This window comes from Dromaius novaehollandiae, chromosome 23, assembly GCF_036370855.1.
Source record: "Dromaius novaehollandiae isolate bDroNov1 chromosome 23, bDroNov1.hap1, whole genome shotgun sequence".
Taxonomy (NCBI): Eukaryota; Metazoa; Chordata; class Aves; order Casuariiformes; family Dromaiidae; genus Dromaius; species Dromaius novaehollandiae.
In genome coordinates this window covers 6,455,951-6,481,904 of record NC_088120.1, presented here as the reverse complement: position 1 = coordinate 6,481,904, position 25,954 = coordinate 6,455,951, and the positions used below count along the sequence as shown (strand labels likewise).

Sequence of the window (25,954 nt, the reverse complement as noted above, 5' to 3'; positions counted from 1 at the left end):
CAGGTACACAACAACACTACAGACTCCAAGGCTGAGATGCACACAGTCTTCTGGTGATGAGGATAAGCGTGAGCATTTCAGATCCTGCCTTATTAGTGCAAAAGTTAAAGATCCTTCACGGTAAAAAGGTAAATCAGTCGGAAGCAGAGCTACATGATCAGACCATGATCCTACCCGAAGTCAATGCTCTGTCTACCTGCAGCGTCAATGCACTATGTTGTGGATTTTGTGTCATGCGAGTGACATAAAATGGGAATGAGTGCTATACAAGAACTGAGGCCAACAGCTGAAGAAAAACAGTGCTGGGTGAAGGATGAAAACTGTTCAAGCTCTGTAACCTGATGATGGATCCCATGGTGCACATGAGCATGCTGCTGGAAAGCAGAAATTATTCTGAAAATTATTAAAATAGAGGAAAGTAACACAAATATTTTGACTGTGGGGACAGAGCAAAACAGATTGTTGTAATATATTTAACAAATGGCAGTGTAAATCTTTTCCTCCAGTATTAAAGAGAAGGGGAAACAAATTCTCTGTCTGGAAAGCCAGTGACTGGAGGAAGGAAGAAAAATAGCAGTAGTTTCCCATCTTACAAATAAATCACAGCAGGAAATAGCTTGCATCTGATTGCACACTGTGGTTGTACCTCTGGCATAAATGTATTAGAAAACCATGTAAATATTCTGGTCAAAACTAGCTTCGCATCAGACCTATTTGAAAACATTGTATTCAATACCACCACTTACTGTGCTGAGGGTCTTGAAAAGGCTTTTTGGAGCTGCTTGAGCTTTGCAATTCTTCAAATAGGAAGTCCAATTAAATTCTCCTTCCTTGAAACCTAGAAAGAGAGGTAAAAGATTGTTTTACGCAGGCCTGTTACAATCAGATTGGTTTCTCAGAAATGGAAATTACCTGGGAAGAATCTGAACTTTGCATGATAATCGCCCTTGTCTCCAAGGGTTATGCACTTCCATTAAAACATTTCTTTCTTTTTCACTGCAATGCCTAATCATTAATCTAAAACTGCACAAGCTTCTAGGAAATGGAAAGCAGGAAAGAAGGAAAAGTTGTGGACCCCAAAGAGATTTCCTGCTTTATACACTTGTCCAATAAACAGCTTCTAATTCAATTAACAACATCAATCTTTAGGAATATCCAGAGGAAGGTGTTCTGCTCTTCTGTGATTCACCATCTTAATCACACCTCTCCCCTCTAAAAGACTTGGATTGAGTTCGACAACAAAATCAAATCAAAAATGAAACATGGATAGCCAGGACAAATAGTTCTTAGCAGAATTTACCTTTTCTTGTATATCACTATTGTTTGCATACCTTTAGGAGGGAGCAGCTTATGACTCGTTTTTTCACACCAGCCGACAGGATGGATGTCTGAGGAATCAGCATTGACCCAGAAGTCATAGCACTCCTGATAGCCATCGAAATGCAATCTCATTCTATACCCTTGTACCTATAAGCAGGGGAGCTCTTATTATCATAGAGATTCATAAAGAAGTTAAATAAAAATATTAATGAAACCCTCCTTCCACATCTGGATTTATAAATAGAAGTAAATTTAAGATCTGATTTATTTTTTAAAAGCCTAATTCTATTTTTCCTCATTTACATCTCCTAGTTTCCATGCTCCTCTTTCCTCTTTTCAAACAGTAGAAAAGAAAATTGGCCAGTGTAACTTCCTTGGCCTCATATTCCACATTCCTGCGCTGAAACATGTGGAGTACAAACACAGCGGAGAACATTTATGTCTATACCAAATCAATGCAGATTTCACGGAACTGAATAAGCTTAACAGCATTTCAACTTGCTTTATATTTACTAAGTCTTAGAGCCTAATTTCATCATTCTTCTTCATATTCATTCACTGCATGGAATAAATAGATGCATTTTTTCTGAATTACAATTGCAAAAAATTTGACAGTAGGTTTTCAGGTATAGATGCTTACCTACATAACTATTCCTTTAATGTCACCTTGAACTTCTCCTAATCGTTTAATTTATTAGAATGTTATTCTCTTCGTGTTTCTAACTTTTTATTGGACAAAAAAAACCCCAACAAGCATGAATCTAAATGAGATCTTTGGAATCAGAGACAGGAAGAACAACTACCTCTGCCACAGTAAGGACACAAAATTGAGATGGGTGTTCAGGATCCAGCCCTTCTAATTTCATTCCGACTTTAAATCCATTTCGGCCTTGTGGGAACGATTGATACTGTGAGACAAGGGGAAAAAAGGGGGGAAGATGGGAGGAAAAATTTGTTTTTAATTCCTGAAGACAGTCTTTTGCAGAGCAGCCATCAAGTATTCTTAAGGCTTTAGATTTTCAGTTCACAAAAGAAAAACCTATCACTAAATGACCACTACTTCAATAGACAAACACAGGTAGAGATCAATAAAGGCACAATCACCATATTTCAGATTTACTTGATATAACTTTCTAAACACTCTACAAAAAAAGGCTAACATGAGTCTGTTGCAATTAACTATGAACAAATCTTTTAGCAGATGTAGCAATGAGTTCAATCTGAACACAAAAAAAGTCCCCTTCACAGCCCAGCACAGGAGGGCTGGCAAAAACAGTCAGGAAAGATAAAATCATTTTGCCTGTATCAGCATGAGGTCAACAGTCCGGACCTTCCCAAAGGGCACGTTCCCTGTAAGGTCTCATCCTCAACCGGGAAAAAGGCCAAGGCCTGTTTACTCGGGAGTAAAAGTCCATTCACAGAATGCAATTCCTGAATGCAATTTTTTTTTCTCCATTTATTCACAATCTTAATCCACATTAAACATTTGAAGCATAAGACAGGCTTAAGGAGAAACGGCTTATGGTGGTACACTGTAATTACTCATTTTTGATTGTCATCTCCATCTGTAACGTGTCAAGAGCCCTTGGCTTCAAAAAATTCACTGGGAGATGAACTTTTACTTTGGGCTGATGCAGTGAGTGAAGTGCTGAAGCATCTTCACCAAACCTAAATTCGTTCTCTCTCAGCTTAAAATGTATTAGATCATGAATGAATGCGACTTCCACCCTCCCTTGTAACAACTGCTTCTCGGTGAGATTGTCCATAACAATCCAGCATTCAAAGAGCGAACTGACTGCCAGTTTTCGACACAGCAAGGCTGGAAGGGGCATTGTACAACCATAAATCAAGTACAGGACGTACAAGAGACATTAAAATGTTCCCCTCTAATGTTACTTAGTGATTGCCTTACAGCTGATTTATTCAGAGCTACCCAAAGCAGACTGAAACAGTCCTTGTTTATTTGCAAGTGACGTTTGATTGGCTTTTTTGTGGGGCTTTTACTGCCTGCTTACACCAAAACAACTAGTAAATATAACTGCTGGTCCGATGGCAGTCTCCAGTTCTATTCTGTGAAGTTAGTAATTCTGTGACGTGGCCCGAGAAAAACATAGGGAAAGAGTTCAAAAAGCTGCCAACCTCTCTGAAGAGTTTTGGGGGAGCAGCTGGCATCCGTTCCTCTTCTAAGTAGGAAACCCAGTTCCACACCTTCTTCTTCGCAGGAACAACTAAGCAATCAAAAACAGAAAGAAGAATGAACGTTTCTCTCGGGCACCTCCTGTTCTGCCCTCTCTTCTCTTTTGCCTCCCATTTCCTCAAGTCATTTATAACAACACCCAACAACACTGCTCTCTTCGATCAGGTAGAAGGATATTTATAGAGCAAGCAGCAAGAGCAGTAGAGGACCTCAGAGTTCACCTTGCAGGCCACACACACGCCACGGCTGTTATTCCCTTGTACCCCCAAAGCAGGCAGTGGTAACCGGCTTTTGAGGAAAAATATGAATTCCAGCAGTAGGACAATTGTGTTCCTTTTGCATTAAAAAAAAAAAAAATTATTACATCATAGGTCAAGCGAATTGCAGCGCCCAGACTGGTGGCAAGCTGCCAAGGGAGCGCTGCCACTGCAAAGTTTGGACATGATAAAGGAATTCTGGAAAACAATGCCTTCTCCTAATATTTCAGGAGCAAGGGGTTAGATACGAACTAAAAGACAGCACAGAGAGGCATACAATTGCAGCTGAAAGAAACCTAAAACAAAACAAATGAAAAACCAAGTGAATTTTTGGTCAGTTCACAAGATTACGTATATATTTATAACCTGCTCATACCATGATGTATCTACTAGAAAGGCAGCTACCAGTACAGAGGTGAAGACAACAACTTCCCAGATGTTTGGATTCACTCTAGCAGGACTACACTCATACACACACTAAATTATATTTTAAATGCCTGTTAAAAATCTCTCCCCAATTTACATAAACCAACTCCCTGAAGATATATAGTAAATCTAACTCAAAGTCTATAAGCAATCACATGTTGCTTACAGCTTATCTTCTATTTAGAATTTGTAGTCTGTGGCTTTGAAGCTCTCTAAAGTCAATGGACAAGAGATTCGTATTGGCTCCAGGGAGCTTTGGACCAGGCTGTCTCCTTCGAGATCCTCTGTGCCGTGCCCGTCACGCGGGCAAGCCTAGCATATTCCAGCTAGCATATTTCAGAAGACTGACTATGATAAGAGGGTTATGTACCTAATAAGCAATAAACTATTCTGAATGTGAAATGAGCTCCACTGTCCTTTCCTCTTCTGTTTACTATTGTTCATTTTATAATAGCTAGTAAAAAATCTATAAACATTAAAGAAAAGAGACCATGAGCTTAGCTCACCTTGTTTTATTGGTTTAGTGTTTCTGCGGCCTTTCTTATTATTTGATTTATTCTTCTCCTAGACACAGATACGTTAAAAAAAAGTTTAGCAATATTGTTGTTTCCTCTCTCTTTGATCATCTCACAATGCAGGTACAATAAGGACGTAACATGTAACTAACAGAAATATTAGCTAGCATTATTTCTTTCTAAGCAACCCTGCAAGAGCTTTAGTAGAGTATGTTACATATATAACTTTCACCCTGCAGTATCCCACAGTGCTTTACAAGTTTTTCTATAGAAGTTATTAAAGTTCATTTAAACTGGGCCACTGAAGAGCAGCACAGGACCAGAATCTCCATTACGATACACAGGATTTGCTCTCTGCACCGCAGGATTTATGGCTGGCATAAGCAACCTTACTGCAATGCTCCATTTTCTCTTCAGATTTCCTTATGTTCTTCTATGCCAGAGAACTGATATAGAGAAAAATTATTTACGAAGCCCTGAAGGAAGCAGAAGCTTCAGGTAACTGCTGTCATAGAAGAACACCCCAGAGAATTTTGTCTCCCTATGTCACACATCGTGTCAGATTGCTATTCACATTTCTTCTATGTGGTTTTTGTACTCATGTTAATTCACCCAGGGCTGTCATTTCTCAAAGCAGGCCAAGAAGGGCAAAATCTGAAATGCAAAGCTGCCTGCCAAAACATGCCCCAAGAGAGACAGTGGGGCAGTTTCAGATGAGCAGCAGAAGGGGGAGGAGATGGAAGGGAAGCGTGTCTGAAGTCACATATACTTCAAAATACCTTACACCCATCACAAAGAAAAGCTGAGCAGCAAAATGAGTTAAACTGCTCATGACATCAGAAATTTTGGCTTGCATAGTCAACAAGCAACCGTGCCAGCAGCTCTGAGCCCAGGTCAGGCCTGGGATGCTACGCACACAGTGGTGGAGCGCAGACTTGCAAGAAGAAGGGTCCTACAGGGACTAAGATGCCTGATTAAAGTTAAGAAAAGATCTAGTGTCCGGACTGAGGTACTTCTCTTCAGCTGTCATTAGACATAGTATTTTTGGGGACACGAACCTCACTGCATGTATTTTTATTACTGTGAAACATACTTGGTGCACAGGCCTGTAACTTGCATCTATACTAAGTTGTAGTCTGAATTCTGACTTTGACTCCATGTGAGCTATTCACCCATGTCTCCTCCTTACTGATGTGAATCAGGATCAGACCCAGACCCTTCCCTCATGGGCACAGAACAACCTCTATTGGCTCTGTTTTCTTTGCACAGTGAAATTTCAGCCACAGAATTGATTTTGCTCTTTATACTTCTCTTTAAAGAAAATGCATGCAACCTCATTTACCTCATCCTCATCTGCATTTTCCTGCTCCTCCTCAGACTCCAGAAGCAGTCTTCTCTTCCTTCGGAGACGTTTGACAGGTCTGCCAGCCTCATTCCCCTGACAGCCAATGCTGACATTAAGATTTCTACTATTTCCCCTGTTTCTGCAACCATCTGGAATGTCTCTGGTATCACTAAACACCCAAAATTGAGAACAAAATCAAATTAAAAGCCCAACAATACTCTTGCAGTTTCCCCAGTATCTCTGTACCTCTTTGGCAGAATGAGGATGGTTGGGCTGAGAACCTACCAAGTGAATCCCATTTGCAGGATTTTTCCATTTATTTGTTTATTTATTTTAAAGCACCCCAAAGTACCTGTATAGCTCTCACTACCACAGCAGCTCAAGCAGGTTTTTAGTGTTGCTTTTTTACAACTTTACGGAAAGTAAGACATCATCCTTATCTGTAGAGACGGGGTACGGATGCACCACGCACGCAAACGGAGTTTATGCAGACTGGGAAGAGAAGTTAGGATTGAGCTCACAGAGAGGATGCTCTCCTCGGTCTGGCATGGGAAGCAACGAGAGCAGAAGGAAGGTCATCAGCAGAGCTTTGCAGGCGGCTCTGCTTCTGCCGTGCCATTTTAACACTTACTCTGCAGTTTTCGTTACTGTCACAGCAAAACTTGTCTCGAACACTACATTCTCCTTGAACATTTTTAAATACAGAATAAGAAGAATCTGGGGTTTACTTACCTGCCCCTGTACTGCTGAGAGCATGTTTGAGCACCAAACCTTCCATTCTCAAAGCCATCCATTTGCCTACGGGCTTGGAAATCAGAACGGGGCACGATGTCTCTAGGCACTGCAGAAGTAAAGAGAAAGAGAAGTATTAAATTTAAATATTAAAGCTTTGTACTTTTTAAACACATTCATGCAAGGAGTTCTGACAAAGCCCTTTACAATCTCACTACTCCATTGTGAGGCAAGTAATTATCTGTGCTTTAGCATATAAAAACATGTACCATCCCATTAAAGAAAACCACATACAGCTGTATTATTTTAATTTCAGAGAAATTTGCCCTCTGCAAAAGTGTTAAAGAAGGATATAATCTCAAGGCTGTAACCAGGATACGATTAGAAACCTTTTTATGTTTTTGTTATTCCTAGTAACCCTCTAACTTGAAAGACAAATATCAAACAAGTCCACCTTTTTTGCATACTTATAAAACAAAGTTGGTTAAGTTTTAAAACTTCAGCCTTTTCATACACTTTGGACTTTTATATGCAGCCTCTAAAAACATCGATATTAATAGGAAAATAAAAGCAATTATCCTTATGTCTAGCAAGAGAAACATCTGAATGAAAACACAGTAATGCAAGGAATAACCCCAATGTACCACTTAGGTTTACTTTCTGCAATGATTTGAGTTCTTCCTAACACAAATTAAACTCTCTATGTTAAATATTTTAACAAAACACAACTGCAGTGATCCACATTATCAGGAAACTGCACTAGTTCGATGCATGTTTCATTCAAGTAATCTCATGCACAAATTATGCATGTGGGCTCCTATGCAAACAACATCATTCCTATTCTGGATTTAGTGGCACAGTTTGTGTGCACTGGTTTGATCAACCCAGTTTTGAATGCACCCTTTAACAGTTTTAAAAATCAGAGTCCAAATGATTGAGATATCAGTTAGCTTGCTTTTTGTTTAAAACTATTTTCCCAGTCTTCTTACCAGTATTTGTACTTCCTCTGTTAACATGACCAAAAATTTTCATCTAGATTTGATTGTTCCCAGCAGCCCAATGTGGATGTCAGATGGTCCTGGCTGGAACTGGGCTGACAAACTGCTCACAAGTAGAGTGCCTGCATGCCTGGTTATGCTACAACTCAAAACCTCTCCATATGCCACTGGGGACCAATGATTCCGGTCAGGGAGAAGACAAAACAGGGAAAACTTGGAAGACCAATGATGCCTGAAGAGCTTTGCTCAATTAGAAGTCACGCTGATATATGGAACAAACTTGGATTAAAAGGATGAGGAAAAACTCGCTGTGCTGTGGTGACCATGTAAGAACCAACTCTTTGCCTGATGGATTGATATTTCCTCAACTCTCTCACACGAGGAGGACAGTGGTCCTCAGTGTGAGTATGAGCCAACGCCTAGAAGCGTAAGTGAATCTGTAGAGCTTACAGTGAAACCTGAGATGAGAAAAGCCAGCAGGGAGACAGGTACAAAGCTTTCCTACCAGACACAGAACTTTCCTTCAAAATCCTGGGGAAAGCCAACTGGCAGATGCTTGTCCAGGCAAGCAGCAAGAGAAGAGAGGTTGTTCTCTTCCCAAACCAGAAATTCCCTCTGCGGGTGTGTATGATTTGAGTGATACAGCCCTGCCTAGCGATCCAGTATTGCTAACAGAAACCTTATAAAAAGAGTTAATGTCCTTTCAGTTACTGTACCAGGATGCATTGGTGGTGTCCAGCAGAACAAGACACTGAAGATGGGCTCCAGCTGTGGTCTTGTGGTGCACCTGTGTGCCAAGCTAATTCTTATGCCTCATCACATCCCAGTACAAGATCCATTTCCTTACAGGCAAGGCAAGAAGGCAGGCAAACATGTCAAGGGCTCCCTACGCCACATCCACAAGCTGCCAAGTTTAACCCAGACCAGAACATCTTTAAAATATGATCTGATACTGGATGGCCAACCATACTCTTGAGATGAGAGCTCTGAATTGTCACTCCCTACCTACCACTGGTCTCCATCGGCACTCTCTGGAAGACACCTGGGCACGTCCACAAGACGGCTCTCGCGAAACAGTGAGTAATTCAAAGGAATCAAGTGATTTACCAAAGTAAATGTGGCTGCCCACCTTAACCAACTGAATGCTCAGAGTGGCCTGCAAAGAAAAAACCCAAAGAGGCTGGGACATAAATAATCTGTCTCAAGCTTCTGTTTCCCACAGAAGCAGGGCAAGAGTGCAGATCTGCAAAGGACTGTCCAAGATATTCCTTGATCATTATGTTGATGTGCATGTCCAGTAACATGCTTGTATTACCCTGTTAAAACTCAGTTTTCCCTAGTTTAGTTAGCCTTGGAAACCTCAAAACTCTTGTGGCTAACATTGTACCTCTTGGCATGAGTTAGGTTAGAGGCAACTTTCAAGCAGGTTCTTGCAGAAATAACTAGCAACGCCACTGAGGATTCATCCTGAACCAGGAATCCCAGCACTATGCCATCCATTCATGTTCCACACACATAAGGAAAATAAATGTGACAAATAAATCATCCATCTTAAGGAGAAACGGCAATGTCATTGCTGATGCACTACTCCAGAAAGAACAGGCTCCAACTTCCCCATGTCACCAGCTAAGGAGACCCCCCGTATGCAAGTTAAAACACTCAGCGTGAGAGGGGTGCTTGACTAAACCCAAACATCTAACTCAGAGAGTTTATATTATTGCACTTACCTTCCGCAAAGCAGAGCACAACGCCTGAGCCAGGTACTGTTATGACTCTGTGATAATTATGGTCTCCCTAAATACTTCTAAAATATTTGAAATGGACAGTGACTCACCACAGAGCCTGTGCCAGGGAGCACTGTGCTACTGAAAGAAACATTTTGCTTAGACCTGCCTCTGGACGCTTTTTCAGAAACCGTATATTCTGTTCTGCAGCAAAGAGCTCACCTTTCGGACCAGTGCCAGAGGCAGCGGGAGCGTCGACAGCAGCAGGAGCGAGGCTGGCTAGGCTGGCATTTGCTGCTAAGGCCGAAAGAGTTTTTATGGCTTCTGCTTCGGCTTCGGTAATGATCTCTAGCATCCCAAACTCATTTACACAGAACTGCAGGCAATAGAAAAAAAGCAGGCAAATAAGCAGCAGTAAACTGGCTAGAAAGGGGGGGAGGGAAGAGGATTCCTTGAGGAACAAGTAGGTATGGGACAAAGAAATGGCTGCACACACAAAAGCATAAAAAACCCCACATCCCCCAAAACAGCCCTCCTTCAAAATGCAAGAAATGGACCTAAAAAACCCAATGATGCATTTTGTTGTCAAAGAAGGAAAGTGATGTTTATTCTGCCTGCTTCAGATGCGTTCCCCTTATATATCCCAGGCCTCTGGCTATGCAGAGACACAGCAGAACATGCACCCTCGCAACAGAGGCTTGGTTAAATTGCTTTTCTGAGGGTCATCCACACTCACCCACCAAAACGCGATTACATTGATTATAGCTATCAGATACAGCAACTTCCCTAGAGACTTAGGGCAAGGAGGAAACACCCAGCTGGTGACACAAAAGCCATGTTCCAGTAACTGTAGTTTTTTGGAAACTTTGCCCATTAAGTCCTCCCTGGTGCTGGCCAAGCTTTAAAGACCTGCAAGCGCAGCGACAGTTCGAAGCGCACAAATGCCGCAAGCACCTGCAGCTGGGGTTTCAGAGGCCAAGCAGTTACCAACCTTTCCTCAATGCCCCTTGCCGGCCCCTTGGGAAGCGAACACCCCAGGAGGGGACAAGGGCAGAAGAACGTGGGAAGACGCAGAGGCAAAACTGCTGCAGAGCTGTAGACGCCGAGCAATAACTAGCCTCACTTCTGCTCCCTGCGCAGTATCACTTACAGTTCGGTGAACACCGCAGCGGGGGCCCTGGCCCAAGGACAGATGAGAGACTCTCAAGTCCAAACCTACAGCCCAGAACAACCTAGAAATACACCTAAAGTCACGGTGAAGGTGCTGCAGGCAGCACAGGCCCAGCACGGCCAGCAGTCATGGTGTCCAAGAGAAGCAGCAGCTCTCAATCCTGACACCCCAAGTTTTGACTTGTTGCCGACCCTCTGCCTTGCACACAGGTAGGAAACCATCTGCCAGCTTATGGGCTGACCCTGCCCTACCCGAGGCAGGATCATGCACGGAGATTTTGTTAGCACGCAGCTCCTCTGCCCTGACGCAGCGCTTGCTAACCGGTCCTGCAAACGCACCATCTACCCTACTACAGCCCAAGGGTAAACTTGGATGCTGAGCAAGAAAACCCCTCTAGACACACAGGGAAGCAGTCGCACTGTGGGGTAATTACAGAAAACCAAATGATATGTGGCAACTTTCAGCTTAAATTCTTGCATTGCGAAGGAACACTTCACTGGTCCCAATAAAATAGTATTAAAGTCTGCCAAATAGCATCAATGTGCATCTCTTAGCAGTGCCCACGTGCACCAAAAAACACCATTCCGATGAGCAAACAGCTCTAAAGAGTCGTTGCTTCCTTGATCTTCTTTACCGGCTGCAATATAGAGCTACCGACCCCGGAATGAAAGAGAGAAGTCAACGGCGGCTCGCATTTGCAAGCTCCGCTCCAAAGCTTTTATTCACAGCAGTTTGTTAGTTTGAGATCTTTTCTCAGCTGCACGCTCTTTGCTCAAACCTGGTAAACTCAATTTAAAAGCATCTGCTGCACCTCTGAGACAGGGCTCGTTGCCGCTCTTCTGCACACTGCCTGCTCTCAGCATTGGCTCCATACCAAAGTCTTACCCCAAATGTTCTCCCCCCTCCCCTCTCTTTTTGAGCTGAAGCCTGTACTTAAAGCTTCAAAGATGCTGGACTTCTGTCCAAAAAGCTTGCTTCTTCCTTTGGAGCTCAAAAGTAACAGAGCATCATTTTTATTTCAGCAAGAACAGAAATAACGCATTTGAAAGAGATGCTAATTCTAGGTGGGACCAAGCTGTGTGTAGGAGACGGACTAGTTTAGAGAAGAAACCTATAGCTTTCCCAAAAAAAGCAGCATAGTGGGCTGGGATCTCCGGGGCTCCTCGCGCTCAGAGACGGGGACTGCTCTGCGCCAGGGACGCGAGGCCAGCACAGCTAGCTGTTATCTTCCACCTAAACATTTTACCACACTCACTAACTGCAGTATTCAATGCTCTTAATACTTGATAATCTAATATAAAATAATATAGCATTATTTGGTGTCTTTCAGTCTAATAACACGGTGCTTTGTTGACCCTACTGTTACGAGGAATCGATAGACGTGACGCTGTGTCTGTAAAGGACCAGTGCTGCTGTTTAAGAAGAAACCTGTGGTGAATCACTGCCCAGCTTCTTTTAGGAAGCAAAGTGTAACGGCTTCAAGCATAGGTACAGGGCAAAAGTCAGGCCGATACAAAATATTCATCCAGGTGATCTCCCAGAAAGTCAGTGGACCCAATTCTGAGCCAGTTTTATGAGTGTAAACCACTGATTTCCAAATACTCCAAGCATACAAGTTACCCATGTTCTCCTGATGTTTATGGACAAGCATTTTCCCCATAGACTAAGCCAGGTCTGACAGCCCCCAGAGCAGACTTTTTTTTTTACACAGAGGGGAAGAGAAGAGGGGAGAAGGGGGAAAGACTCAGTGTTTTCAGGAAATGGGGGGGGGGTCCCTGATTTTGAGTGCCTGATGTGATACCAACAATCTGATTTTTCAGTGCTCTCACGTCCCTTCAGCTCCGATTTATTTCGCTTGAAATTGATTTTTCCCCCCTCCCTTAAAGATTCAGGACTTGCAGAGTCTCGAGGACAATGTTACGTATTCACTCTCAACCATCAATCAAACCAAAACAGCAGTGGAAGGGAATCTGGGAAACGGTCAACCGATGCTCCCCCCCACCACAGCAGACCCCACTTGTTGCCATCAGATCTTGGCTCCCATTTACATACGAGCCGTCTTCAAGTCCCCGTCGTGAATACGTGAGCTAGATACAAACAGCCCTCAAAAGCTGCAAAAATAACCGCTAACGTGGAAAGAACCTGAAGGCCCAACCCTGCAAACATTCACTCACGAGAAAACGTGTTTCTCATGCTGGGCTGAACTTAATGGGATTTCCAGCCTGAGAAAGCTGTATTGACACGACTGAGAATTAGGAAGATCAGGCCCTAAATGTCTATACGGTGGAAAAGAATTTTTTTTAAAGAGTAACCGCCCACCTTCAGGGGTTCTAAATCAGTTGAGGAAAAAATAAGGTGGGGGGGGGGGAGAAGAACATCACCAGGCTTTCAGAAACGTTACTAAAGTGTCACCACTTCCTTGGGAACTCCAACCCGGGTGTTTAAATCAAGTTTTTTCCATACAACTAGAGAGTATTTGCAGACGTAGGGTGGCAGTGTGCTGTCAGAGGCACGGTGGCCACTCGTGCAGCGCCTTCCTCGGTTTCTTACTTTTATGTTGCTACCAGGCAAGGTACCAATGCCGTCGCTCCACTCCAAGGCACTCATTATATCGAAGCCTGCCGTCGGAGCGGGGGCGGTGCTCTCCGAGACGCTCTCTTCCATCTTTCTGCCTAGACTTTAGGCTCTTTATTTAATTTTAAGAAAGAAAACTAGGGTTTGAAGACAAAAACAAACAGAGGCACAGGATAAAATGTTGCTTACATTTCATGAAGGCTTTTTAGAGCGATATTTGTTTCAGAAGATGGGAAAAAACGTCAAACTTGCATTTTGCCCAAGACACTTAATAAAACGTTAAGAGTGTTAAGCATATATGCAGTTTGAGCACAAAAAGGTAAATAAGATGCAACAGTTGCTTGGTCCGCATGATGTTAATGCCCATTTGAGTTCACAGTGAAGATCCTGGGCTCTCTGTATTCAACAGGATCTTTGCTCTGGATCTCACTAGTATCAATTGATAATTACAAGATCACAGTACACAGGGGCATGCACAGACTTAAATACAGTATCCAAGTTGTTCAAACTTGTTACAGTGAAGAGCAGCAGCAGGTAACAACTGTTGCCAGACCCCTCCATGCTGCTACAATGCTTAGGCGCTATGCTTGAAATGCTATAAAGCTCTTAAAACACTTAAGCTCGACCCACTGCTGCCTTGTCACAGCAAATGAACTAATGGCCTCCATTAGAGCCATCGACTAAGAGCCACGCTGCTATAGGGACCCCTGGTACCCAATTACTCAACTATTATTGCGGTAGACACCAAACAACTGCTGATCATAAATTAACTGTATGTTATTGTCCTTTAAATGTAACCGGAATATTTTCAGCTTACAAATGTAGCTGCTTGCTAAAAAAAGAAATAAAAAAAATCATAACCTTCCCTTGAACTGGCAGCTCTATTAATTTTTCCAGGGCAAGCAAACACTCAATTTTGAAAAAGCACAGTCCAATCGACAATTAAGTCTAATTGCGTTCCTTTGGAAAAGGGTCAAATCTGCTCAAGGATGAGGGTCTTCTCACCCGCTTGGTCACCCAAGTTGGACGTAGTCACTCTGAGCTCTACTCAATGGCAAGAGCTGGCATCATCCAAGATGATTTTACCTGACCTGCCTCTCTCAGGTTGTCTTCTTTGACATCAGAAAGCACGTTCCCGTGACATAGCCACAGGTAGGTTTTCAACTGCTGGGTGCTTGGAGTAGGGCAGGGGAAACCTCACTGCCAAGTCTTTGACATGTTGAATCATCCACAGGTTGAGAGTGCAAGTTAACTGCAGTCAAAGGCAAAACCACAGATCTGTGGTAGGACAAGTCATGGTGTCCGAGTGCCCCTGCAGCTCCAATTCGAGCATCACAAGCTCATTATGGTTATCTTAATTAGCTCAGTAGCAAGACAGGACTCCACAGACTGTACCAGCAAGTATCTTGGGGTATCACAGCCTCGTCCCTGCAGGAAGCACTCTTGCTTCTCTTTTTTTTCCCTCCCCAAGTGTAAAAATCCATCTACTTACAATCCCGTGCGACTGTGAAGATCAGCCACGCACGGACAAGTCCGAATAAGGTCGAAAACGGGAATCGGCTAACCGGAGCAGCGGTCAAGCTGCGGGCGCCAGCTCAGCTCCCGCTGAACTAACAGCGATTCCAGAGATCGGAAGCCGGTGTCCATAGTTACGTACGCAACGGAGACCCACGGCGACCGCGACATCACAACTGCGGCCACCCGTCCATGGGGTTATTCTTTGAATTGGACTCAACAAGCCCTACGCAAAGCGAGAAAGGCTCACCATACGGGAACGTATTTATAGTCTGTGTTTTAATGCCAGCTCCCAAATTTATAGCCTCTGTTTTGACGCCAGTTCCCACAAAAATAAGCAAATATCACTTCTGAGCTGTTATTTTTTGAATTTAGGCTTTAAAAATAAAGAAGCTCGAGCATCAAGCCTACTCGCAGAGCTCCCTCTGGCTAAAGGGGTTTTGAAGATATTCGGACAGGACTCTGAAGTAGTTAAGCTAAGAATTTATTTGAAACTGGACCAGAAAAACTGTCAAAAAGCCTAACAAAATAATATTATACTAACCAGAGAAGACCCAATAAAATAGAGAGCCTTTTTTGTCTCTGTTTTACAAATCTATTACAAACCCTAGAAAAATGTAATAAAGAAATTACTTCTTTTATAATGCTCCCTATCAGTACAATCTACAATAAAACCAAGATAGCCCAATAAAGGGAAGCAAACTATGCTATTAAAAAGACAGCAAAACCTAACCTGAAACCTTTTGGAAAGCTGAAGTCAGGCCCAAATGTTTCCCATTTGTCCCCATTTGTGATTGCTCTTCATCTTTAACGTTTTAAGACTCAGAAGCATCAGTGTAAAAGAAGATATAGCAAAACTAAGATGAGACATTGGGCCCCCAAGTTGCAGATTCTGATTTGTAAAATGATAAGTGACTAACATGTTTGCAGCGATAACGGTTCATAATTAATCCGCTACCACCCAGACCTCTGTGCATTATCTCTAGAAACAGGGGATAGTCCATAGAAAGAAGAAATCAGAAATACTCAGGTTTTGACCTTGTTGCAGCCACTGAACCACCATGTAGCCTTGGAAAACTATTTCACAATTACTGTAGGAAACCTAGTTTGGCTTTTAACATCCATTTTGCCTTAGCTGAAAAAAGGCAAAACTCGTGCAAGCAAACAAAAGCATTAAGGCTAAATGGGTTGATTAAGGTTCACTATATTTTTCTATATGCTAATCAGACCTAATGGGAAGAAAATCATTTCAACAGAAATTCCATTTTGCATGCTACTAACTTGATTTCCAGCGACATGAGGATTTCAGGGTCTTTATACCAGTGTAAAAGTCGAGAAATGCAATGGCAAAATAAACCCCAAAATTTTAAATTGAGCAACAACAACGTGAAGTTATCAGCCCTTCTGGCTAAGCCTCTATGTAAGAGGAGACAAAACCCCATTCAAAAAAAACTGGCATTGAGAAAACCACCTGACTCTGCGCTGTTCTGGGAATAGCTGATGTATAAATCTCCTTTCTTCCCCAAAACAGAATGGGAAACTAGGAAAGCTGGTCACTTCATTTAGTGTAATACACATGCACGAAGAAAAAGCTGGAATTCAAAGCTGCATCTATCCTCAAGCTTCATGTGAGACTTGGTTCAGGTATCTAACAAACACGTTAAACAAAACACCTGTAATCCAGATCTCTCATAGGGCACAACTAATCTGGTCTCAAACTGCTTGGAAAATTCACCAGTTCAAACATACTCAAAAAATCATTTGCCTGTCCTTCACTGTGATCATGACTAATGATATTTTACTTACCCATCGCAAACAATTCTCACCTCAGGCAAGTAATGTTATGCAAGTCTGAACTAATCCCACGACCAAGAAAACCCGCCTCACCTCCAGGAACCTCAGGAGTCTAGTCCGAGACCGAAGCGAAAGTTCACGGCCTGCAATGGAACTGAACCAATGTTTCAAGAGAAACTGCATTTCCCACTATTTTTTGGTTCTCAGGAAAGGAGAGAAAAATTATCACTAGAAAAGAACAGCAACGTTACTGTAGAAGACTAGGGGAAAAGGATGGTCTAGGAGAGGAGAGAGAAGCCCTGGGCTTACAGCACAAGGCAAGAACTGAGAAGAAACACAGGTGTTTTGTCTTAGCTCTGCCATGGGAACTCTAAAGATAAATTGCTTTGGTTTTCCCGAGTTTGCAGTGTTCATTTGTACAACATGGACCTTCCAAGGTCACTGTAACTACTCATTAATGTATGGAGGATGCTCATATGCTATGGCACTGGGAGATGGATAAACAGGTACCAAGGCTATGCGATTTTAATCAATTTATAAGACCAGACAGCAATACTGTGAGCTCACTCTATACCTAAAAGTCGATCCTAGTGCTAAGTCCAAACCAGCACAGCAGCTGTCTCTTGGTTTCTTGAAACAGTTGCATCAAGAATACACACGCACATGTGTTCAAGCTTTGGTTAAGCTTCCTCCATGTACAATCATACTCACTTTGCTACCTTTAAGTTCATGTGACAACTGGAAGCAAGCAGGAAAGCAGTCTTTTCCCTGTTCTTTCTGTTGCTGCAGCTGAAGGAGGCATTCAGTCTATGCTGAAGACTATTTCAGTCTATTGCCAACAGAAAGGGAGGGAAACAAAAGAAGGCACAAAACATACTTTCACATCCACAGAATTCATGCTTTCTCTTCATTTATTGAAAGTGAGGAAAAAAATGAAGTTAACACTGTGCTTTTGATGGCTTTCATTAAAATCATTCACTGTTGAGCCTCATTTCCCTAGCTCCTCATCTCCTCTCCGCTTCATTCCCGTGCCCTAATTTAAGGGCTCCGGCAATATTTTATTGCTCTTGGAAAAGCCGGCAGTCCTGGAGAAGGAAGTCACCCACTCAGCCACAGCCACAGCACAGTGCAGACTTCATACCTGCTCTGCCCGGAGGCCTAGAGAGGTGTCTGTGACCATGTCACTACTAACCCCGCTCTTTACTGAACCAGTCTTGGTTGTGATTCCCTCAAATAACAACATCTCCTAATGAATTGCACTCAATGCCACAAAGAAAATATACACCTGAATATGTGTCACATTCATAAGAACTTCTGAAAAAAAGACCCCAAATATTCCTTATTGAGAGGCGACAACTTCAGACATTTCCAAATCTGACCTTTTTTCTGCAACGGCAGATGCAAGGTACAACTACTTCCTATCACCCTTAATCAGAAATGTTTTCACTCAAAAGTTAATGACCTGTAAGCAAGCTGTAAGATTTGTGATTTAAAATAAAGTCAATTTGGTGACATAAAAATTGCAGTGCTGGGGGGAAAAGCAATTCTTTAAATGGACAACTAAAAATTTAGTCACATCACTTAAGTTTAACTAAGATACAAAGAAGGAGTTTTGCAATGAAACATGCTCTTAAAGTAGTTAATGAAAACAACTAAGAGGACCATGCCACTACCCATAACGCTTTGTAGTTCTTAAACATTTTTGATGTCTGAAACTATTGCACATAGACTCCCAAGCAGAAATCTTCAAGGGATGCCAAAGCTCTGTGCTAGTTTTCATTTGCTTCTGTTCTGAAGCTGCTTTATCACATTACACTTTTCTGAATATTCACCTCATGCTTCTTTTGGGGAATACGTAATTAAGGTTGGTTAGCTAAACTCCAAATGATTGATGTTAAGGAGATTACTATCAACCTCCAGAACTATCACTAACTACTCCAAAACAGTTCTTAAATGTACTATACAGACATCAACAGCAATTGCTCCAGACTGAATAATTCATGTTTAGCTCAAGTATTTCAAAAGAAAAAAAAAGTGCAGAGAATTGACATAATAAAAGTGCAGAGAATTGACATAATAATCTTAAAAAAAAGTACAAACAAGTGGAGGCTTGTCATTCACATGCATTTGATGTTGAAGTCAATAGGCAGCACCAGCCAGAGTGCCCATACTCCACGTACATTGTGCAACAAAAATTGCAAAACAATTTTTTTCTGGTAGTTGTTTTCTAAATGGCTTTGTACTAGTATGCAATAGAAGTGCTATTTGCAGATATAGCATTACTGAAGAATGAAAGAATTAAACTAAAACCTGGCACAGATGGCCATGTAAAAATATCCCAAACTTCCTTCAAATAGCTGTATGTATGGAAAAAAAATAGGACCAACACCAACAAAAAAAACGGAAACAATTAAGCATCCCATGACTTCCTTGTGCTAAATACGACAGAGCGTAAGCACTTTGTTTTGTTTAAAAGCTAAAGCATAAATAGTATTATCAAGTCCTATATGCTTCATGAGTACAGCTTCTACCTCTCTTTGCTTTGATATACCTTGCTTTTATTCCATTTACCCCGATTCAATCAAAAACAGATAGAAAACATGCAAGACGAGCCACAAGATGCTAAACCTAAAAACAAAGCATGCATTCTAAGGAGGTAAAGTATTTTGCTGATAAATTGAACTCTCCTCCAGAAAGGAATCTGCCAAATTTAGAAACTAAACTTTGAAAGAGAAGGAATTCAACTTGAATGACAAATCTAACCATCCTGATGGCGGCACAGCTTCTGCAATAATGAACACGCAGTCTGGACGGAAGATACAAGAGATCTGCCAATAACGTAGCCATTGCGTCCTTTCGACTCAAAAGGATGCTCAACACAGGGATTTACCAGTCTCTCCCCATCAAACCATTTCCAGTGTCTTTCTGCAAGAAGAGAGAAGCGTATCTGCAATATCGCTCACCCACAGAGCAGTCAGTGCTACTAATTAGGAAAGACTGAGTTTGGTATGATTTCTCTTTGCTTCTACTGCTAATTGATCCCAAGCATCAAAGTTTTGTTTCTGGTAGCCATCGTTCACTGGCGAGTACATGTTTGGCCATTTTTCACCCAGTCTCCGATCTGATTCTTCAGCCCCCAACGCTACCTTCTTCTATCTCCTCAGGACAGCAGCCAACACGAAGACACATTGCTGGAGGGTCTAAAATAAATGCTGTTATGCTTCGGTTTGGTTTTGACCCAATTTAACTAAGTTTTCCGGTTAGTCAAATGTCGCAATTCTAGTAAGGGAACTTAGGCCCCCCCCGAAACCCTTTCCATCACCTCCTGCGCAGGGGCTAGGCACGGTCTCACGCGGGAGAGCGGACACGAACGTGCTCAGGATGCCCTACGTGGAGCCACCGTCTTCATCACCACCCTGCGTAAATGTGCTTTTATTACTCGTCTCCTGGGGTCAGGCCTGCTGTCTGCTGCGCTGTCCATGTCTCCAAAAACACCACTGCTCACGTGGAAGAGGACAAGGGGATTACACTAAGGATTTAGCCCCAAATTCATTTGTTAGTCCCATCATACCTAAAGCGTTTAGACTTAAAGCTCCGCACGAAGACAGAAGAGAGGCGCGAAGGAGAGCTAGCCCTTCTCCTCCTGCAGAAGAAACAACTTTTCAAGCCAAGCACTGGGAGTAAAATTGTAGACACTGTTGTAAATAAATCCTAGATGCTAACTTTAAGTAATCTGCCCAAAGACCAACTCCCCTACCATCACCCTAAAATCCCAGGAAATAAAGAAGCGGCGTTAAAACGTACCGATGAGCAGGGCCTGACAAACAGCGTGGTTGAGGTAAAGGAGATGCAGCCGTAGGTCAGGAGAAGCCGGTCGGTCAGGGATCGGCTCATCCCACTGCGGCTCACTTGTGACGGCCACGAGAACGGCGCGACAAGTTGCTCCATGCAACCGGCCTGGTGTTTGTCCTGGGCTTCCCTCAGGCGACTCAAACGCGGAGCTCGGTTTGCGCGTCCACGCTCAGGATGAATCACGAGCTATTCCACACGCATTCAGGCTTAACGGGATTACACGCAGAGCAACGTACAGCCAATTTTAGGCCAAAACTGGATCGCAGAGGACAAGCGTATCCTCTGCTTTAACTGCATCGGTAATTATTTTATAAGACTACAATCCAGCAAGTCACCTTGGGGACTATATACTAACTATTATTACTATTATTACTAATTATTATTACGTATCTTACAATGCCAACTAGAAATGCTCACTGAGATCACCGAGAAGACTGTCCCACCCTAAAAAAGAAGGTATAATCGAGCTAAAACAAGGAAAAGCGAAGGAGCGAGAGAGTGACGCTCAGGAGAGCTTACAAATACCTCACGTAAGAGGAGTTTGCAGCATCGAGCACCGTTTTTTTCTCCTTTATACTTCTGCCACGCTATATAAAGACACGTACCCGAGACGCCTTATGCAGTGTGGCACAAGAGATCAGAGCTCTTTATCCCTTAATCCCAACTACAGACCAATGTAAGGGTTTTTTTTTCCTTTAAACTTATCCAGGCAGTATTTGAATAAATCACAGTAAATGTTTTCGCATTAAAAAAGCCTAATCCAATTCCTTCCAGCGCCAAACGTCAACATAAACCGCCCTAATCCCATTCTCGGGAGCACCAAACATCGAGGCTGTCCCGCGCTGATCCTTCTCCGGGCGCGGATCGGTATTCCCGAAGTCCCAAGTTTCCCCGGCACCGGCCTCCTCCCCGCCGCGCAACCTCGCCGTTATCAGCTCCGGTTTTCCCTCCGCACAATTTGCTCCGGGAGAGCCCGGGGCGCGGCCGAGCCGCCGCCGCGCAACTTTCCACACCCCCGCGGAGTTTCCGCGGCGGCTCTGCCCCGCTCCGCTGGAAACAACCCGGGTTTTAAACAAAATCACCCGCTTTTTCCACAAAATCACCCGCTTTTCGCGCCGGCAGCCGCCAGGGCCGAGCCCCGCGCGGCGCCGGCCGCGGCTCCCGGGGCCTGGGCGGCCGCCGCTGCCCCCGCCTGGGCCCGGCGCGGCCGCCGCTCCGCCCCGCAGCCCCCCACAAGATGGCGGCGCGCGGCCCCCCGCCCCGCGCTGCTCCGCCGCCGCCACTCACCGCCGCCGCCGCCCCGGCGCTTCTCTCCGCAACTCCGGCAACACTTTGCTCCCCCAGCGGCCCCGCGGGCGGCCAGGGCGCATGCGCGGCCGCCCCGCTCCGGCCCCGGCCCCGCTCGCGGCCTCGGCGGCGGCTCGGCGGGGGGCAGGGCGGGGCCGCGCCGCGCCGGGCCCGGGGGAGGCCGGGCAGGGCCGCGCCGGGGAGCCGAGGCCTCGGCGGTGGGAGGGGGCTGGGGAGCTGGGGCCTGGGCGCGGCCTGGGGAACTGGGGAGAGGATGAGGTACTGGGATGGGGAACTGGGGTGGGGAACGGAGGGGAACTGGGGTGAGGATGGGGTAATGGGGTGGGGAACTGGGGAGAGGATGAGGTACTGGGATGGGGAACTGGGGTGGGGCTGGGGAGCTGGGGTGGGGATGGGGTAATGGGGTGGGGAACTGGGGTGGGGAACAGAGGGGAACTGGGGTGGGGCTGGGGAGCTGGGGTGGGGATGGGGTAATGGGGTGGGGAACTGGGGTGGGGAACAGAGGGGAACTGGGGTGGGGCTGGGGAACTGGGGTGAGGATGGGGTAATGGGGTGGGGATGGGGTACTGGGGTGGGGAACTGGGGTGAGGATGGGGTAATGGGGTGGGGAACTGGGGAGAGAATGAGGTACTGGGATGGGAAACTGGGGTGGGGATGGGGAACTGGGGTGGGGAACTGGGGAGAGGATGAGGCACTGGGGTGGGGAACTGGGGTGGGGCTGGGGAACTGGGGTGGGGAACTGGGGAGAGGGTGAGGTACTGGGGTGGGGATGGGGTACTGGGGTGGGGAACTGGGGTGAGGATGGGGTAATGGGGTGGGGAACTGGGGAGAGAATGAGGTACTGGGATGGGAAACTGGGGTGGGGATGGGGAACTGGGGTGGGGAACTGGGGAGAGGATGAGGCACTGGGGTGGGGAACTGGGGTGGGGCTGGGGAACTGGGGTGGGGAACTGGGGAGAGGGTGAGGTACTGGGGTGGGGATGGGGTACTGGGGTGGGGAACTGGGGTGAGGATGGGGTAATGGGGTGGGGAACTGGGGAGAGAATGAGGTACTGGGATGGGAAACTGGGGTGGGGATGGGGAACTGGGGTGGGGAACTGGGCACTGGGCTGGGGCGGGATGGGTACTGGGCCTGGGCACTGGGCTGGGGTAGGGCTGGAGTACTGGGATGGGATGGGGCACTGGGTCTGGGCACTGGGATGGGGATGTGGTACTGGGGGGCCTGAGCACTGGGATACGGTGCTGGGGGGCTGGGGCACGGGGATGGACTGGCACCCACAATTGATGGTGCCTCGGTCTGGGGCGCTGGGCCCCATAGCGGGGGTGCAGGCGGCGGCAGGGCTGGCACCAGGCCGGGCACGGGTTGCGGTGCCGAGGACGCGGCCAGGAGGAGCGTGACCGGGTGGAGAGGGGTCGCGGGACAGAGGGGACCCGCAGCATCCCTGAGGGGCAGGAGGTGGGCAGCGGGCATCCGGGAGGGACCGGGATCAGCGGTACCCAAAGGTAGTGAGAAGGAGTCACAGAAAACGGGCAAAATCCAGCCCTTCTGCAGGAACGGGATCTGGGGGAGAAGGGATACGGGCACGGGGGGCTGCGCGGCTGAGGAGGGCATCAGAGAGGGAGGAATGAGTCTTTCTTTTAGAGGATTCCCCCTCTTTCGGCCACTTGAGAAGAGGAAAGAGCAGGCAGGTGCTGCGGACTGATTTATCTGCAAGGAAAGGCGGCCGGGAGCAGCCCTCGCCCACCCTTTCTGCTCAGCTAAACGCTTCTCCTTCGGAGTTAAAGTGTGTCGTAGGGTGAACAAAGTTGGGGATTTACTTAGAATATTAAGGCATGTTAATGTCTGAAATGGAGATTTAGAGAACAGAGATTTAAGTAGATATTACCGCCAGGATCCAACAGATTGTGACCGAGACAGACTGCTGTATTTTGCCAATTCCCCCATTGATTATTAATGTAAAATATTTTACCCTGTTCTCTGCATCTGTTAAACTTGTTTTTCTTCTTATCTGCAAATGTTATTTTCATTTGTATTTGAATTTTGAAACAATAAAAGAAGTGGTGGTATTTTTTTAATGACATTTCTTTTTCTTTGGTAAGGCAGAAAAAAGCATGAGCAGGCCTCAAGCTGTGACAGCTTAAATGGAATGAGATTTCAGAAAAAATAATGAGATTTGAAATGGCTCATTTGAAACACACATCACAATATTCTTCATCCCTAGAGTGAGGCACATAAAAAAGACCTGTCTTTAAAATTAGCCAGAAAACAAATACATTTCTCACCTCATCTGCATCAGCAATTGGTGTCTAAAACCGTAATTCTGCAAACGCTCCTGGCCAGCGTTTAAGCACGGGCACGGCCCAGATTTATAGGGACATTTAGGAATCTAAATCTCATTAAAGCCACGAGGGCTAACGATGCTGCAGTCCGGAAACCAGAGGTAGGCACTGAAATACCTTTGGGAAGCCGGATTGCAAGTGGTGGGCTGCTTCGGAGCTTGGGTGAAGCCATGGCTTGGAGCTTTAAATTACCTTAAAGAGAAAGACATCGAGCTTGAAATTATTCTCATATTGTCTTTAAATGAGTCCATTGATTTACACTTATCATCAGTCAGGAACAGTTAGTTAAAACACATGTTCTTGGAGACCAGGAACACGTTAGGGCCTTTATAATTCTTTCGTCCAGCATCTAGCCCAACCCATGGCTGACTGTAGATGTTATTTTAACATCGATACATAGGAGTAACAACAGACCCTTGATCCTTACCAGTTTGTCAGTATTAATGTAATAATACGATAAATAATAATAATTTTAAATGTAATATAGCTTTTGGTCAAGATGAAGTAACTCAAGAGTTTACAAATAACTGTGATTCATGTTTATTCAGACTCTTATGTTTGTTTAATTCCAGTAAGGACAGTTTTGGTTGAGAGGTCCCCACCTCCAGAGAACAGACCTTGTGGAAAGCAGCTCTGGAGAAGTTGAGACCCTGATGGACAAAAGTTCTTCCGAGTATAATAGTGACAAGAGAGGGAAGTTGCTCTTCTAGGAAATGCACCCTGGTCCACGTGGCGTGGGCATGGTGGTGATGCTCAGCAGATGGACCAGGACCAGCAGCCTTCAGGATTGCCAGCTTGGTCCTGTTCAGCAGCACCAGCTTCGCTGTTCCCCCCACCAAACCCATCCCGAAACAATTTCAGATCTCCTCTCACTTCCATCTCACCGATCGGACTGGTCATTTTAAGACAGAAGCTGCCTCCTGCCTGCGATACCGATTTGTGCTTCCCACACTCAGAGGTGTCTCTTAGTTTGCCCTTCCTGGCAAGACAGGTCTCCCAGCCCTGATGCAGGGTGTGGGGCTCTTCTTCAGCGCATCCGCGTAGACATCTGCATCCCAAAGCCGGCTGCTCTCTTGGTCTGGATTGTTTTTTAATTCCTCAAGAAGACACATTACTTCGGGAGCTGATATTCCACTGATTCTTCCTCCCAGCCGGGCCCAATTTATTACCGTTATTGCACTACGTTTGTTATTGCCGCTCCGTGGGTCCCTGCAATCGCACGAGGCTGTTGTGCAGCACCGGGATTGCAGCAGGGGAGGCTCCAGGCTGAGAAACGCCGAGTGCCGGCAGCAGCAAGCCGAGGGGTTAATGCAGAAGCTACGTTTTCATGCAGCGTTAGGGGGGACACAGTGACATCCAGACAACACAATTGCAAGTTAAATTACACCATAAAGACCAGGCTAAGGTGCCTGGCCGTCATTAACCCATTGCATGGGTGCAGAGGTGAGCGGTCTTCACGTGCCGGCATGGAGGGAGCCCTCGTTGCTCCGGTGGCAAAGAGCCGCCGAGCGCGGTGCCCCGGGTGAAATCACCGCCGGGCTTCGGCTCGCAGGCACGGCACTGCAGCCCGGTTATGGGGAAGAGCCTGCCCTCAAACCTGCCCGAGAAAAGACCTCTGAGGCCGCTCCTTACAACACCGCGATCTCAACTTTCGAGATTTACCTTCTTCCCATGAATCCGGCTGTTTCTATGCCTGGAACCTGCACGTTTCACATCACACCGTCAGGGGACCGCGGGGAGTTCATCTCGTCCCTGTCCCTCTAAGCGACCCCAGATTCGGCTGCAAAAAGAGAAGGTGAGGTGAAAATGCCGACGTTCTCGGTTTTCCTGCTTTCCAGATATGCTTCAAATAGTTTCCCTTTTCTCTTGGACAAAACACGGAGCAA

General features: G+C 45.2%; 1 protein-coding gene and 1 long non-coding RNA gene across 6 annotated transcripts in view; one reads left to right on the top strand and one right to left on the bottom strand.

Moving 5' to 3' along the window:
• The window catches only part of LOC112981187 (lethal(3)malignant brain tumor-like protein 4), a 49,806-nt gene extending 27,969 nt beyond the window's left edge, over window positions 1-21,837 (bottom strand). The window contains exons 1-9 of one of the 5 annotated variants that reach the window (XM_064524947.1): window positions 21,708-21,801; window positions 9,737-9,890; window positions 6,793-6,901; window positions 6,058-6,229; window positions 4,707-4,764; window positions 3,460-3,548; window positions 2,124-2,228; window positions 1,332-1,467; window positions 747-838 (exon numbers count right to left, since the gene is read on the bottom strand). In XM_064524947.1, coding sequence (XP_064381017.1) covers window positions 747-838; window positions 1,332-1,467; window positions 2,124-2,228; window positions 3,460-3,548; window positions 4,707-4,764; window positions 6,058-6,229; window positions 6,793-6,901; window positions 9,737-9,869 — 894 coding nt within the window. In that variant the 5' untranslated portion in view covers window positions 9,870-9,890; window positions 21,708-21,801. Of the gene's footprint in view, window positions 1-746; window positions 839-1,331; window positions 1,468-2,123; window positions 2,229-3,459; window positions 3,549-4,706; window positions 4,765-6,057; window positions 6,230-6,792; window positions 6,902-9,736; window positions 9,891-20,372; window positions 21,497-21,523; window positions 21,608-21,707 lie in introns of those variants that run through there. The other 4 variants (XM_026096654.2, XM_026096650.2, XM_026096653.2 and 1 more) reach the window with 4 other exon arrangements.
• On the top strand, window positions 21,631-23,804 carry LOC135330678 (uncharacterized). The gene is made up of 2 exons (XR_010392661.1): window positions 21,631-21,986; window positions 23,371-23,804. It is a non-coding gene; the product is annotated as an uncharacterized LOC135330678 (long non-coding RNA).
• Window positions 23,805-25,954: the final 2,150 nt, after the last annotated feature.